The following is a 17,615-nucleotide window of genomic DNA, read 5'->3' on the forward strand; positions in this document are numbered from 1 at the left end:
TAGACCCTGCACTCTCGTGTCGCTCCCGTGGGACGTCATGGGAGGTGACCAAAGCGTTTCTCCATCGCTATCCAACCTCCCACCTTTCGTTCCCTCGTTGCCACCGAAGTATACCGATGGAGCTCTATGCGGTTGTGATGACGACAACAACAGAGCCTTCATGCATCTTCCTCGGTGGCCCTCGTTCTCCAAGAAGGGCCGACGGTGACACAGTCATGCTTAAAAAGGATGGCAACAAGCGGATGGGAACAAACAGATCCAACGCTTCCTCAACTGGATCTGGCGTCCTCCTAGCTAGATATGACGCCCTTCAATCGGATATGTGCATGGTGACCAGAGATGCCCGCAAGGCGCGGTTGGTGGTCTAATGCGTGGAGAGGCGGGTTGTTGTATCTAGGGATAGGCAAATAAGGCGCACTCAGTGGGCAAGTTGGCTAGACCCGTGTAGTTCGGCGAACCACGATGGCGGTCGTGTGCTCGACGGTTGTGCAGTGCGGACAAGCAAACGTAGAGGAAGGACAACAACCTCTATGAAGCTAGTTGTCCATGGCCAATGGTAGGAGAGGAAGTGGGAGGGAGAGACGGCCACTGCGGAGTGGTTCGCTCGATGGAGGGACGCTGATATGGCGGAGGCACGGGGCAGTGCTCATGGAGGCAGAGGTCTGATCTGGCCAAATAACGACATGGATGGTAGTGGCATGGATGTCATAGGCTCAGTCAATGGGTTAGATGACAATCTACCTCCCTTTATTGGCTAGGCTTATTTTTCCTCCTTAGGCTTATTTCTTCGGTTGTACGGAGCGCCATCAGGGAGGAGGCATTGGCTTTCATGGCAGAGAGATGCTCGGCATAGGGGTGATGGACTATTGTGTCTAGGTGACCCATGCCTCCCCCAATGCAGTGTGGTGGCAGCTGCGGAGTGGCTGTGCGTTTGTTGATTAGGCGAAGTCAGAGCTACTATCACTACTATAGAAAAGGTTTTTGCATACAGTCAAAATGGATCTTTGCAGACGGTTGGGTGCATGGCCCCCTTACACGCAGCTCTGTGAAAATCAACATTTTCACATGCGAGCGGCCTAACCGCGTGTGAAGATCAATTACCACAAGTGGGCCTAATGTGGCCGCCTGCTATAATATATTTTCGCAAGTGGATGAGTTATATGGTCCGCCTAGAAAGACATTTTTTTCCGTATGAATGATTTAGAATGCCTACATGCTATAACAGTTTTCGCTCAAAAAAATAAATTTCAAAAAGAATTTTGAAATCCCTAGCACTTCTTGGAACCCTAAAATCGGCATCCACATGACAACATTCAGAGATCCATCCACATTCACACACCACAAACAAAGATTCATCCACATCCACAAACTACAACAAACAAGAACAAACATGAAAAACTAGAGCTTCAATCAAAACATAGTAGAAGGAGTAGCAGAACCGAGTTCGCAGAGGAGATGAGGTGGGGAAGGAGACGAAAAGGCAGAGGGGTGGAGGTCCCGCGAAGCAGAGGAAGAGTGGGTGGAGAAGAGGCTAGCGGTTAGACCCAGGGTGCGCAGCGACGATTTAGAGGCAGAGGAGCCTGCCCTCTCGAGGTCACCCACGCCGGAGCAGGCCTCCCGTTGCTGCAGGCGAGAAGAGGCGGGGGAGGGGAAGCCTCCCCGCCGCACCGCCTTATGGGGGTTGGTTCGTGCTAGCCGAAGAAAATTTTGTCTTTTGCAAGCACGAGGTGGAGGTTTAAACCCATGATCTACTGGTCACACGAAGAGCATACTACTGATGCGCTACCTCCATTTTTCAAACGGAAACAAACATACACTCAAGATACATTGTAGTAATGCTAATATTATAATTTAATTAGTTACATTTGAAAGTATTTGACAAAATAATATAAAATTTTTTGTGATAATCTCAAAGAGTACCCGTATTTTTTCTCCTTCATGTCGATAACAAGGTACTCTCTCTGTCAAAAAAACCAACCTGTCTATAACAATGAATTTGGACAATCCTCTATCCATATTCGTTGTATTAGGAGTTAAAGTTTGTTTTTTTTAGATGGATGGAGTATACTATAAAGCATGCCCGACCGGCCAGCCCAGACACACGTACGTACTGGCACGCATGCATGCAAAATGCGCTTGTGTTTCTCCCTGCTCGTCGATTACCGGGTTGACTCGGCCGCGCCCTGCTTGCGCACGCGCGTGTACGTGCTGTGTTAATTTGCTGCTGCCATCGATCCGATCCAGCGTCGATCGATCGAACGATACACGGATCGATGTTTTCCTTGTCGTGAATGATGGCAGCCGGAGACGACACGTACGCCGGCCGGCCGCGTTTTTCCTCCTTGCTGATGATCTCACGTTGGAAGGAGAGTAGCCACCACGCCCCCCGTCAGACAAAAATGACATCAGAAACTGCAACTTCGGGATTTCCCCAAGTGTGCCTGTGTGTGACGGCACTGACAAGCGGGGTCCCATGATGTTTTTCCAAACAAATTAATTAAGGACGAAGCGGCACCAGTCTCGGATCGGATAAACATTTGCAACTTTTTGCAAGGTTAACATTTTATCATGTTCCTCGTAATAAAAAATGGTCATGTTTTATTTAACGTTCGAAATCTCTCATTATAGATGGTTCATATGGAGTAATCTTCGGTAAAATTATGACATACGTATAGTTCCACACAAAAGACACTCTAAGTTAATCTTACCAGAAAAGGAAGATTTGTCTGCAATGTAGCCTTTGCATGGTCTCTCACGTGGAACTGAATAACACAGCCATCATTTCCTCAGCAATTTACTCTCTCCATCCAAAAAAACCTAAGGGTGTGTTTTAGTAGAAGGGGATTGAGGAGAATGGGAAAAGCGTATTGAGTATTAAATATTTTATTTAATACTCATGATTAATTGAGTATTAAATATTTTAAATTTTAAAAATAGATTAATATAATTTTTTAAAGCAACTTTACTATAGAATTTTTTTTCAAAAAACACACCGTTTAATAGTTTGAAAAGCGTGCGCACGGAAAACGAGACTCAATCTCCCCTATCTCCCCAGAACGAACGATGCCTTAATTTAGGTGAGGATGATCGTTCATAGTATAACGAATCTAGACAATTTGTTTAAATTCATTGTACTAAGTTGAGTTTTTTTTTTAACAGTGGGAGTACACTATGACTCTATGACTGGTAAATCGTGAAAGAAAATAAACATAGCAACTTAAAAAAAATAAGGTAAAACTTTTATATTTATGTCTTAATTAAACAATTTGAATTTAAAGGCAATACTAAAAATAAACTACGAGAAAAATCATCAAAATTAATTTTAACTAGCATGGTGGCCCGCGCAGATTGCACGGCTAGCACCATTATATTTTCTGTCATATAATAACATACTCCATATGTTTTCTCAATGTATTATTCAGATATATTAAAATTATATATGTCATATAATTTTAAATTTTGTACTACCCTGACGAAACTACTAATATATAATATTTATATTGTATTTTATATACGTGTTAGTTATTAATTTAATATCAAACTTTAGTTATTTGTAAATTATATTCCTATATGGACTCTAGGCTCTTCTTCCAATATTATTTATTTTTAATTCTGAATTTTTATTATTTCTAATTGTATTTCTATGTGGACTCTAAACTCATCTTTCAATACTCTTTAATTTAGAAGTATTAATTCTAAATTGTATTCTTATATTGACTTTAGACTCTTCTTCCAATGTTTTTATAATTTTGAATTTTAGTTATTGTAAATTATATTTTTATACGAACTCTAAACTCTACTTATAATTTTATTATGTTTATTCAGAATTTTAGTTAGTTTTAAATTCTTATATGGACTCTATACTCTACTTCTAATATTTCTTATTTTTAATTCTGAATTTTAGTTATTTCCTAATTGTATTTCTATATGGACTCTAGTCTCCTCTTCTAATATTTCTTATTTTTTAATTCCGAATTTCAGCTATTTCTAAATTGTATTTCTATATAGACTCTAGTCTCCTCTTCTAATATTTCTTATTTTTTAATTCCGAATTTCAGCTATTTCTAAATTGTATTTCTATATGGACTCTGTTTTTTCTTTTTCTTCGATTAATGTGAGAATTTCTAGACCATGAGAGCGAACGTGAAGGTTTTTTTTTCTATTCCTTTAATAATATAATAGATTTGTTTTTAAAATTGTAACTTTGGTTGTGGTAAAATTGCAAACGATGCCAGTTGGGGTATAGTTTTACTTTTGACAGTTTTTCTAAACCATCTAGGATAGGATGCCTGGAATAACCATTCAGTAGCACAGCTCTATCTTAATTACGGCCGAGAAGTATGACAGGGAGAGACAAAAATCTCACCGCAGATTACTAGAGTAAAAACCAAGCTTAACTTTGCTGCGCGGCCATGGTGAGGACAAGGTACGTGTTCTTAGTACTCTATTGACCAGAGGGGGAGCTGCATGCTCGCTGAACGCTGAGGCAGAGAGCCCAGAGGCGCTGGCTTGGCTGCCACTGCATGCGCCCAACTGAATTTGTTAGGTTCCCAGGGCGGTAGCGCCAGGCCGTGCAGATGCAGATGAGCGCCGCACGCAGCATCTACAGGACCTGCCGGCCGGCTGCGGTGAAAATTCCAATTTACTGCACACTACTACCCGGTGAAAACTCTCGTCATCGATCCATACATAAACCTAATAATTTAGTAATAGAAAAATAGCAAACACTGTTTCAGGGATTGCTCCCTCCGTGCCAAAAACACTTTTATCTGTAACGTTTAAAATTTTTGGCTTAAAAATGCATGTTCATTTAATTGGACCTTAGAAATTGTGACCAAAAGTATTGATGAGGGAAAACGGTAATCATTTCTTCTCACTATTCTATCCATCCCAAAATATAAGAAACAATCACTTTTTTTTAAAAGAAACACACATTTTACAACCTTTCATAACAAAAGATGTGCATTCATACATGTATTGCACTAGCACCTTCCTCCTCTTTAATTTGTTTTTTATATCCTTTATCCTCAAAATCTCTATTCGTATGGGGTATACACATTGTTATTATTTGGCAAATTTTACTACAGGACACTGCTATTGTGTAGTTTTAGCTGTGGGACACTGCCAAAACTCACTTTTGGGGGAAAACACTTCATAAATGTGGTAATTTGCCAATGAACACGATGTCGATTAAAATAATAATTTCTAATTGAGTAGGAGTGAGAAATCGCGTAAAATATCAAAAATGCCCTTGGCCCCATGTCAGCTCTCCATCTCTCTCTTTCTTTTCTTTCTCTCTTCTCCCGGTCGCTGTTTCCTCGGTGACACCGCCCGACGAAGCATCGCCACGACGACCTCCTCTTCCTCCCATGCCGCCTCCCTTCGTTCCACCTTCGAGCCAGCCAGCACTCAAGCACGGCCACGCCGCACCATCACCACCCACCACCCGCGCGTCGTCGGCCCGCCCCCCCTGCACGAGACCACTCTGCCGCGCCGGCCTTCCCGCTTCCCCAGCCGAGCCACCGGTGCCCCCTTCTTTTTCCCCACCGCTACCGGCCACCACCTACGCCACCCCTTTCCTCGGCGCCGCCTCCCTCCCATGCCACCGTGCCGCCTTCGTTCTTCCTCCGCCACCACACCATGGCACCGTCGCCCTCCCCAGCGCGTGGCCAAGCCACCGCCACGCCACCTCACACCGGCCACGCGCCGAGCCACACCCGGCCGCCGGCCCGCCGTGCACGCCCCGACCCTCCATTCCTCCTCTCCACCACCGCCGGCCCTCTCCCTACCGCTGCCAGTCTGCTCCTCCTTTTTTCCCCGTGCCGCCTCCTTCTCCCCCCCGGTGGCTGCCGAGCCCCTGCCGAGCTCGACCCGGCCACATGCTCCGCCGCACCAGCTGCACCGCCGTCGTCGTCGCCGCCACCGCCGTGCTTGTGTGCTCGGTGCCGCCGCTTGCACCTCGTCGTCGTTGGCATTGGGTACCCGGCGGTGCGCCGCTGCTTCCCCGGCCGCACGCTGGGCCGTCCCGGCTCGGGCCGTCGTGCCGACTGTGCGTTGCGCAACTGCTCACCCGCCGCGGGAGGAAGAAGAAGAAGGGAGAAAGAAAAGAAAGAAAGAGAGGAAGAGAGATGGAGAGCTGTCATGTAGGCGCAAGGGTATTTTTGACATTTCACGTGATTTCTCTCTCCTCCTTAACTGAAAATTATTATTTTAATCGACACGGTGTCCATTGGTAAATTACCACGTTTATGAAGTGTTTCCACCAAAAGTGAGTTTGGTCAGTGTCCCATAGCTAAAACCACACAATAACAGTGTTTTGTAGCAAAATTTGCCTTATTGTTTTCATTAGAGTGATTCAAACGAGGTGATAATAATTCTTTCATGTCTTTACGTCAGAGGTATTTGCTGGGATGGAACAAGGAGGGAATATTAGTTTATCAAGAATGGCTATAAATATATTCTTTATGAAACGGAGGAAGAAGTAGGTAATAATAATCTCCCTCAAAGGGAATGATTAGCGTAAGTAACACTCCTGGTTTGATTGGTTAATTCCTCTCTCTCTCTCTCTAAACAGTACACAGCTGAGAACCAGGCAAAAGAACCGGAGGATTAGTTGATTGATTCCATGGACGCCATGATATGATGCACCCACTCCTAGCGACATCATACACGCATGTTCCTCCCCACTAAGCTGTGGGCCACATTGCATCACACGTGCCCTTCCCGCCTTCTCTCTCTGCCATCACTAACTACACCAAATGGCTTCACCAATCACCAATGTCTTAATCCATGGAATGTCACTCCTGTCCATCGATCGATCAGCCAATAGTAGTAACAAGGATCATCAGTACGCTCATCACCATTAGTTACTAACTGCAATTAATCATGAGGGGATGAGGACAACTGTCCTTTTCTTATTCACTCACCTCAGACTCAGAGGTAGGATAAACGTACGTACTACGTACTCATCACGTACACAAGCATTGCACTATATTCCTAGCTATATGCACCATAGAGATGTGTACTCCTTCTGTCCAAAAAGATTCAAATTTTAGGGATGAATCTAGACATTCAAATAACGTGCAAAGTATGTGCTTGTGACCCTGAAGCCACAAGGTAATAACACTTGGGTTTTTAAAGCGGGATTTTTAATATAGAAAAAAAATACAAGATTAGATTATCTTAGCACTTTAAATCCTATGATTAAAAAATACAAGAAAACTTCGAAAATGACCATTTAGATATAGCACAGAATACACTGGAATCACAAGAGCGATAGGCATAGGATTTTTTTTCAAAAGGTTAGACCTCATGTGAAAATTCTTCTAACATTCAAATTTCTATGTTTTGAACCAATCCAAAGAAACTTCAACGGCTTGTTTGGTAACTGGATGAAATGGGATTGGGAGTTTGATGATAGGATTAAGATGAGAATTTGATTTTTAATCCCAATATCTTGTTTGGTAGAGGTGATGGAAATTGATAGAGAGTTTAGTTGAAGATTAGGTCATTAATAAAAACGGATGGCTGAGATTTGCTTAGATAAAGTAAAGGAGGAATTCCCTCCCAATTACCTGCCCTACCCAGGTATTGAAAAGGTGGGAGTTCTTTCCTCAATTCTCCATCCTCATTCCACCAAAATTCTCATGTCTCCCAACCAAACAAAACACTTAATAATCTCATCCCTCTAAACTCTCAATCCCTCCTAAAAACTCTCTCCAACCAAACGGGCTGCAAAGGAATTTAGGACGGCTATTTCTTTGATCGGAAAATATTTTCATTGGATTGAGTTCCTCCAAAAATTTCAAAACACCCTTTGTTCCAAAGAAGCCCTTGATTGTGAACACCCTCGATTGGGAAAAGGCCGAAAGTTATCACCGCGTAGCGGTATAAGAAAACTTACCAGGCATGGTAAGGACTCTGTAAAATTCAGTTACTGTAAAATTCCTCTGTAAATCCTCTTACCCAAAAAGAGCTACCAGGGTCTTGTTTGGATCCTTCAGGCTATTAAATAGCCCTCCGGAATCTTGTTATTTAGGAGTATTAAACGTAGATTATTGACAAAATTTATTCCATAACCCCTAGGCTATTTTGCGAGACGAATCTAACGAGATATTTAATACATGATTTGCTACCATGCTGCTACAGTAATCAACCGCTAACCATGGATCAGAAGTAGCTGTGAAAGAGCTACTAGAAGTAGCTGTGAAAGAAATGGACGTGACACCATGGTAAACGACACGTCTTAAGGCGTCGAAACTGTCAACAAGACCCGGCCTGGCTCGCTCACGCAGGGCTTGGATGGATGGACGCCGGTCACTCCAGGCTCCAGTGCCCGTATCTCGCATTCCGGAGATTCTCGGTTCCACCCATCCATCAATCTTTCCTTCCCAATTCCAAACAGCCAATCAATCTCTTCACGCTTATCGCGACGCGCACCACGGCCGTGAGCTGAGCTGACACCCAACACACGCTGCCGCAATCGCGCGAACCATCGACACGCAGCAACACAACATCGTCGTGACTGGAGACAAACGCTCCCGATGCTTCAGGTTTCGAGTGTTAATACTCCAGTGATCATCAAGAGCGCCTGATTAAATACTGAGCTCTGAGCCAGTAGTAGTGGTAAGCAGTACACTGAAGGAGAACGACCGATCTGATCTGGGGAGCCATTGATTTAGAGCGGGCAGGAGGAGGGGCGTACGGCGTGTACAAGGATACTCGGTGATTCGAGTGATTGGCGCAGCCGTGCAGCTGTGACAATTGATAGCTCTGCCCTGTCTCCGATTCTTCTAAACACAAGCGGACAAGCAAAAGCCGCCAGGGCAGGTTTTGTGTTGGCTGGGACATGACAAGGCTTGCATTCAGCAGATTCAGGCTCCAGTGCCTTCACCCCAGGAGGACAGCGTCTTGGTGAATTACAGCAAGGAGACATTCAGACATAAAGATGAGTGTAGGTAAAAGTGACCTTTTGTTAATGTCGCTGAATGGACTAGTTCTTTTTTCTCATTGGCTTCGGTTAAACAGTAGTATTAGCTTTGTTAGTGTTTTGATGATTCTGTTGGTGGTAAGCAGCCTGTTTGAAAACCTCTTGCCACTCTATCCAATGGGAGTTAAAGTGCCCTTACCACCGAAGTACAAAATGGTATGCAGAACAGCTGAAGGCCCTTAAACCATGTATTGCATAGCGACCTGCATCATCCGGGAGGGCGGTATGCTCAGCGCCGCGATTCCTCTCCTGCAGTTCCTCCTCAAGAAGGCGTAGAAATAGTTGATCACCAGCTTCTTGACAAAGAAGGACTCCTTCCGAGCTCTGATGTCGCCGTGGCCCAGGAGGTACACCACGCCGGACTCCTTGGCCTTGTGGATGAACGAGAGCTCGTCGTCGAGGCTTCCCCTCCCATCGATCGCCTCATCCAGCGATCCGTCGAACGACATGCTCGATCCAATGGTTGGGTGCTCGGTAGTACCAGCCGCCTCGGCAGGTGGAACACCGAGAGAATTGATACTGCCATTGGGACCGACGAGAGCTCTTGACGAGGCTGATGCAACCTCCTCTTCTGAGTCTGTACCGTCGTATTGGTCACTCTCTAGGGAGCGCTCTTGGGCTTCCCGCCGCATGAACTTCTCGAGACTCTCTATCAGAAGCTGCTGAAATGATATGTAGTCCTCCTTGCGTATGTCCTTGTACCCATACCTGCAACCATCCATGAATGATTAACATGCAACAAGAAGAAGAAGATTACACAAGGAATGGCTCAATCAGTGCTTAAAAAAGGATAGATCATAGCTACGTAACCGGCTCAATCATCACACACTGCATCATTTTATTCAAGACAGCAGATTACATATTCAATATTTCAATATCCAGCTATATGGATGGGGTCTATCAGGCCAGCTTCTTGACATATAACTACTGATACGAACTGCTGGGGGTAGATATGCATGGGTAGAAAGTTGCAACAGCTATATTTGCCAGGACGAATAAAACAAATGTTAATCAACAGACATAGAATCACTGCTAGTAAATATTAGCACTATCATACTTTGGTACGGATATGCATAAAGGGACTCCACAAAACAAAGTAGTTCAATAGCTACAGACAAGTAACTGAAGATAAGTTTTTAAAGAAATCAATTTTCATTCACTGAAGTTAGTGGCAGAGATAGACCCCATGGCCCAAAGGAATCATTTCATGTCAGGGACTAGAACCAAAGCTCAATAGAACCTCTGACAAGAATTTAAAGGAGTATCAAAACATCAGAGATATAGAGGAAGGCATAGTCCATCTCTGGCTCCCCCACTGTGACAACAGTATGATACTATATCAAACATATTACAGCTTTAAGGGGATACCAGCCCCAGCTGCACATTGACAAAACTGTCAGATGCCAACAAAGCAAGCTGTTTTTAGCAGATTCAACGCATTACGTGAAACACAAACAGATGGACACAGCATAAAACACAAGTACCTACATTTATTATCTCCAACCTTCAATGGAGCACAAAGAGAGAATGCAAGGCAAATATTACTTCATTTTAGGAGATACTTCCTCTGTTTCATATTATAAGACTTTCTAGCATTGCTCATATTCATATATATGTTAATGAATCTAGACATATATGTGTGCCTAGATTCATTAACATCTATATGAATGTGGGCAACGCTAGAAAGTCTTATAACCTGAAATGGAGGTAGTAGAAACATTTGTAGTTACTATCAAGTCTGGAAAAGAATTGACATACATACCTAGCAATGCAGCGAAACATATGATAGCTCTTTGGACAGACCCGACGAAAGAGAAATCTTTCATTCTGAGGTACAACAGGAACTGGAACCCACTTGATGCAGACAAAAATAATCATTGAATGAATGGCTGGCATTGTGGCGAGGAATTGACCAAAGATTCCAGGAACTCCCCTCGCAAGTTCGTTATAAAGTAATCCAATTCCAGGGACTCTGACTGTACCCAGATTACAACCTAGCTCCATCAACAAATCCATTGAAAGTTTTTGCTTAACCTCAGTTTCGTACTTCAACTTGGTTCCGTAGTTCCATATGTACATTATCAAATACAGTACAGCAGCAAATACCAAAAGAACCCAACTCCCATCTGCTACACTGCCCAATACTGAAGAAAAGAAAATTAACTCCAGCCCCAGGGAGAGGGTGAGAAAACACAGAACTACAATGATGTTGATCTGCCATATCAAAAGCATTATGATGGTCACCAAGACTGTAGTCATCATCATGACCCCAAGTTCAGCTATGCCTGCAATAGTTACCAGGCATTAGAAAGATTATGCGGTAGCAACTGTGGCACTGGTTTCAGTAGAAAACAGGTTACTTAGCAGCCAGCTCTCCATGTTAAAAATCATTTGTTGACAATCTTAAGACAGTGTTGTTAATATAAAAGGAAAAATCATACAAATAACAATTCAGTGCTTAATGATATAGGGCATCACTTTCTAGTTAGAAAATTAAAAAAAATGATGAATTTGCTGTATATTTTATTTTTGTATGGAGCAATTCACGTACCATATGCATTTCCAATCTCATTGATGCTCCCAAACATTGTAACAAATGCAAGGCAAGAAACCAGCAAAAACCAGTTCATCATTGGGATATATATTTGACCCATGAAGCTTCTAGAAGTGTGAATAATCTTGAGGCGGGGAAAACAGCCGAGAGCTGTGGCCTGCTTTATTGTTGAGAATATAGCAGTTGTCATTGTGCGACTAGCAATTATGGCTGCTAGAATTGCTATGAATACCACTGGCCAAAATGCCTGATCTGCGACACGGAATGAAACTATTTAGAATTTAGGGGATAATAGATTCCATTTCATTTTGTGTGAAAACAATCCATAGCAATCAGAAAATCAGATTTAAAAGAGGTACATAGATGAACCAGTTTATCTTACTCGGGATAGATAAAAAGAAGACCTGCTGATTTTCTGTTAGATTTTCCATAAGAAATGCAGCTTGCCCTAGGTAACCCAGTAGCAGGCATGGAAGAACAAGAAACACAAAGGTAAGCTGCAACACATTAGACATAGTAAGTACAAGGATATGAAGTGCAACATTGACTCTTAAAACAACAGAAAGGACTACCTGAACAGATTTGACAGAGAAATAGCATAAATCAGCAAACATTGCCTCAGATCCTGTAAGAAGACAAACTTGTTAACATCTTTACTGTTCAAGTCAAAAGAACAGCACTGCTCTTTTACATAAGCTATAAAATAAAAGGACAGCAGCTTCAATAGGTTTAGTTATGACCTACTACGAAATAAAAGGGCAAAGACAGGGTATATCAAGTCTATATAGCTCGAACAAAAGGAACTCAACAAAGAGTAAAGTGCACGGGTGGTCCCTAAACTTGTGTGGGTGTCAACTAGGTCCCTGGACTCTCAAAATGAATTATTAGGTCCCTCAACTTGTCTCGGGTGTCATATAGGTCCAAACGGGTTCCAACCCGCTCCGTGTGCTGACGTGGCATGCCATGGTGGCACCTACGTGTCAGTAGAACCCATATGTCAGCCACATATAGAAAAAACTAAGAACATATTTTTTTCTCCTCTCTTTTTCATTTATTTTTCAAAATTAAAAACATCATTTTCTCCTCTCTTTTTAAATTTTATTTTTTTCTACATGATTGACATGTGGATCCCACTGTGTGGACGTCATCTCACGGAGCGGGTTGGAGCCCGTTTGGATCTATATGACACCCATGAAAAGTTTGGGGACCCAAAAATGCATTTTGAGAGTTTAAGGACCTAGATGACACATCTATACAAGTTTAAGGACCGGCCGCACTTCACTCAGGAACAAATAAGGAAAAAAGACATGCGCTAGAAGTAAGCACATTCTTAGATAATTTAGCATTCAATAATATATCACAAATAGCATTAACAACATGGCTAAAACACATACCAGTAGCACATAGAAGACAGCCTCCAAGGGACATCCAAGCTTGGGTTGGGTTCCTTTCAAAATAATAGTATATATACATAGGATTAAATGCCTGTAATACAGCTGAACCATATGTCTTCATGTTATAAATTCCTATTCCAGCAAGGCAGCAAAACCATATGAACAAGGCAGGTCCAACAGCAAGCGCCACTTTGCTTGACCCAAATCGTTGTAGAGTGAACAGGACAATAAGAACTGCCACAGTTATCATGACAACTTCACCTGCCAAAGTTTCACATTAATAGTAAGTATGATGTACTCGTAGACAGTACAGACTTAATTCTTTTCCTGAATCAATTAGTGCTATGTGTCAATAAACTGAAATTCTGAGGTCACCTTCATTAACACTAGATATTCCAACCTTTAAGCCATTGACAGCAGACATCACTGCAGATTTTTACCAATAGAAAGAACTGGAATTAGTTCTACAGGAAAGAGAAAACCTGGTCTAGCACAATATCACTCATAAAAGCATATATAATGATCATTAAACACGGTGAAGAGAAATTCAATGAGCAACGCATCAGAAATATGTGAACCTGACATTGCTGGTGTGACAACACCATCCGCTATCACCATAGAAGTACCAAAAAGAACAAGCATCAAAAGCAGCTTCTTTAGCATAGATGAAGTCTCAAGACGCTCCTTGATCTTCAAAGACCTCTCCAGTTCTACTGAAGGCACCTGGAGTTGGAAGCTTGATATACGAGTATCAGAGCGTAGTTGGTTAGGAAGCAGACTAACCCTTGCATTCCTGCATATTAGCGAGTATAAAGCAAATGTCCCTCCTGCCATAGATACAGAACACGGTTTCATTAAATAAAAAGATTAACCAAAAGTGCTGTGTTTTAGTCTACTCGTAGTGACCTAGTAGTACATAATGAGATATACCTTCTCCATCATCGTTTCCCCATAAAGCAATGAGAGTATACTTCAGCAATGGTATTAGAATCAGAGTGTATATTACAAGTGAGAGTGCCCCAAGTACATCCTCCTTCGAAGTAATAGGGTACTTGTTGAACATTACATCGAAAGCATACAATGGACTGGTACCAACGTCACCGAAGACGACACCTAGTGTCTGAACAGCCAGCACAATACTCCTGCCTACGGTAATTTCCTGAAAGAAAATGCATGATTGAGAAATCAGTAGAGTTCAGATACTCATGCATTTAGAATGAGGCTTGCACCTCATCGTCCAAGCATCATATGAAGTGATGATGTTTGGATTTGGAGTATCAATGTCCAATGAGAGGTACTTATCAAACAACTTGCATGACAACATAGAAACCAAAATACTGCCTTCATTCATTTCTAGATGTTGTTTTAGAATAAGTGAACCTCAAAATTTAATTCACAAACTAATTTGTATTTAATATGTGAAAATAGCATTAGTAGATTTCACATGAAAACTACTTTCATTTAGTTATTTGTTAATACATAGTGATTTTTGTAAATATAAAAGCAAAAAGGGCAATGATAAAACAAGTGCATTGGAGATTGTGTCGATGCCCTAAATGACAAGAAAAAAAGAACAGAGGGAGCAGTAATCAAAATTGACAAAGTCTCTAAAATACTACTTTGGCAGATAATTTCTAGTGTGATAAATTTGAAAAATCTATGAACACTATCATATAATGATAGACAGTTTTCAGCATAAATGTACTGGTAATACATGTGGTTAATTCAATTTGACTACATTAATGGTGAAGAAAGAAAGAGAAATAAAATAACTCGTCTCGCTCATTCATCACCAGTAGTTTCACTTAGGTGACTCAATGCACCACATGCTGTTCTTTCCACAGCATTTAGTTTCACAGAACAATTTAACTCTGAAAAGCCAAACCAGGAGATGAAACAAAACTTTTCATGTCACGGCTCCTTATTCACATCCCTAAGGTTCTAACTTCTGATCTCGAGTAGAAGACGAACAATGAATTGCAATAGAAATCATGCTCCGGCACATGGCGAGGTATGCGTCCATTCATGGAAAAAGGCTCAGAATTTTGTCACATCAATTATGCATGTTTTCGTGGTGTTTTTTGCAATATTGTAGTATACATTTTGTGTTGGGTTCACTTAGACTGCAGAAAATGGCTAAATAAAAGAATGTCTGGGACAGAAATAGAATAACAGTCCATGTGATCTGATAAGCATTCACAATAAACTAAAAGCCATGACTGAACAAATATTATATCGCTAGGTCGCAATATCACATCAACACGGCCATCGTGATATTCCTGTGGATATTGTAGCTTATAAACTTCTCACATCACAACAAAGAATAAGACATAGATATGCTATGCTGCTACAAGTATCAACAAAAAATGGAGACTAGGGTAGTAATTACAATTCTTCAAACTGTCCACAATCTGCATGTAACACTTACATCCTCAGATGTGTCACCTACAAACAACAAGATTACGCCGCAAACCAAGAATTTCACTCATCGATCAATAACCCAACCATCAAGAGCATGCGTGTAGCTTGTGGACCGAATTGCACTGGTTCATCAGAAAAGCATTGCAAACACGTTGCATCCATACACAGATGGATACAACCTAGAAGAACCACGGTACATGCTATAAACTAGTATGATTTTGCTAATTCACTAACCAGACCAACCGAATGAAATTACGCAGTCCACACCACAAGCATATAGTGAGCTCAGTATGATGTTCTTACAGCCCAAAACCCAATAATACCTTATCGGCTCCAAGGCTGCAATCTCAATTGAGCAGCAGCGCAAAGCCGCCTAATCTAACACTATCACTAGAGTACTAGACCACGATTGATAAGTGTCAGGAACACGCAGGCAATACATCGAACAGTTGGCGCGCACAAAAGTAGAGGCAGCCAATTTTAAGCAAGGCCCCGTGTTTCCCGTGGGGGCTCGGGCGGGTGCGCGCACCTGGTGGCGGTTCATGCCTGCGACGTCCTGCGCCTCGACGTCCAGCGAGTCGGCGCGCGGGCCGGTGCGCACGAGCCGCTGGCGGAGCATCTCCGCCTCCTCGTAGTTGTCGTCGGAGTCCGAGCAGCCGCCGCGGGAGCCCGAGGCGGCCGCCGGGGTGCCGCCCCCGCCGTCGGAGCTCTCGATCTCGTCCTCCTCGTAGGCGCCGCCAGACACCACCCACCGCATCTCCGCCGACTCCGTCTTCCGCAGCCTCATCCTGCCGCCGCCGCCGCCGCCGCTGGCGCTGCCGCTGCCGCCGCTTCGGGTCTCCATTTGGGTCGGCGCGGGAGGCGCCGGTGGCCGGCGCGTGGGTGTGGGGCACTGGCTCCGTGAAGCGGAGGAGAACGGCAGAAGGGGAGGATCGGAGCGGGGGAGAAGAAGACGCTGGAGAGTGATGAAACGGAAACTGCAGTAGCAGGAGATAGCTGCCGTCTTCGTCTTTTCCCCTCCTCATTTTTCACCCCTCATTTCAGTGCACTTAATAGTCGGTTAATTTATGTTTTTATTTTCTCCCACTTCTTTTGAAAAATACTCCCTCTGTATTATCTTTTTTGTTCTCAAATTTTTTAAGAAAATACTGCCTTCGTATTAAATTTTAATGTATGTCGTCGTTTACTTTTTTATCCACGTTTTTACCATTCGTCTTATTTAAAATATTTATGTAATTATGATTTATTTTATTGTGACTTCATTTATCATTAAATGTTCTTTAAACATCACATATAAATACTCTTGTATTTGCACAAAAAATTTGAATAAGATGAATGGTCAAACGTTGGTCAAGAAGTTAACAACGTCATACATTAAAAAATGAAGGGAGTAGTTTCTTTATAAAAATATACCCTACACTGGCTCCGGTGAAACGAAGGAGAACGACAGAACAGAGGGTCGGAGCGGGAGAGAAGAAGATTTAAGAGACTTGGACACCTGAGTGATGAAATGGAAACTGCAGTGGTAGGAGACAGCTGTCGTCTTCGTCTTTTCCCCCTCTTTCTCTCTCTATTTTTCACCCTTCTTTAACTTTTCTTTAACACAACAGTCGGTTAACTTATCTTTTTTTCCTACATTTTTTTTAAAAAAAATACTCCCTCCATATTAAATTTAAATGTATGTCGTCGTTTACTTTTTATCAACGTTTGACCATTTGTATTATTTAAAATATTTATGTAATTATAATTTATTTTATTGTGAGTTGATTTATCATCAATTGTTCTTTAAGCATGACATAAATACTTTTGTATTTGCACAAAAATTTTGAATAAGATGAATGGTCAAATGTTGCTCAAGAAGTTAACAACGTCATACATTAAAACATTAAGGGAGTAGTTTCTTTATAAAATGTACTCCATATTGGCTCCGGTGAAACGGAGGAGAACGACAGAAGTGAGGGTTGGAGCAGGGGAGAAGAGGACGTTGGAGAGTGATGAAACGGAAACTGCAGTGGTAGGAGACAGTTGCCGCCTTCGTCTTTTCCCCCTCTTTCTCCCTCTCCATTATTCACCCTTCGTAAGCTTTTCTTCAGCGCACTTAACAGCTGGTTACCTTTCTTTTGTCCATTTTTTTTTAAAAAAATAGACCTTTCATATTATCTTTTTTTGTCCAATTTGTTTTTTTATAAAATACCCCCTCTGTATTAAATTTTAATGTACATCGACGTTTACTTTTTATCAGCGTTTGACCATTCGT

The 17,615-nt window shown here is 42.3% G+C and overlaps 1 protein-coding gene across 1 annotated transcript; it reads right to left on the reverse strand.

Annotated features, from left to right (window-relative positions):
- Nucleotides 1–8,914: 8,914 nt before the first annotated feature.
- On the reverse strand, nt 8,915–16,387 carry LOC4343344 (probable potassium transporter 14). The gene is made up of 10 exons (NM_001422166.1): nt 15,888–16,387; nt 13,868–14,096; nt 13,516–13,764; nt 13,313–13,363; nt 12,938–13,198; nt 12,116–12,168; nt 11,926–12,040; nt 11,541–11,795; nt 10,752–11,274; nt 8,915–9,697 (listed from the first exon to the last, which is right to left on the reverse strand). Exons 1-10 carry the CDS (start codon nt 16,200–16,202, stop codon nt 9,169–9,171), a joined length of 2,580 nt encoding a protein of 859 aa, NP_001409095.1. The 5' UTR covers nt 16,203–16,387; the 3' UTR covers nt 8,915–9,168.
- Nucleotides 16,388–17,615: the final 1,228 nt, after the last annotated feature.

Source organism: Oryza sativa, chromosome 7, assembly GCF_034140825.1.
Source record: "Oryza sativa Japonica Group chromosome 7, ASM3414082v1".
Classification (NCBI taxonomy): Eukaryota; Viridiplantae; Streptophyta; class Magnoliopsida; order Poales; family Poaceae; genus Oryza; species Oryza sativa.

What these genes read in the sequence shown, in the direction of transcription:
- LOC4343344 (NM_001422166.1), bottom strand. Translation starts at nt 16,202, where the DNA reads ATGGAGACCCGAAGCGGCGGCAGCGGCAGCGCCAGCGGCGGCGGCGGC. An exon ending in TCTCTGTCAAATCTGTTCAG is followed by an intron (nt 12,041 to 12,115) that starts GTAGTCCTTTCT and finishes AATGTGTTGCAG; the next exon opens with CTTACCTTTGTGTTTCTTGT. An exon ending in CTTCTTTTTATCTATCCCGA is followed by an intron (nt 11,796 to 11,925) that starts GTAAGATAAACT and finishes TCCGTGTCGCAG; the next exon opens with ATCAGGCATTTTGGCCAGTG.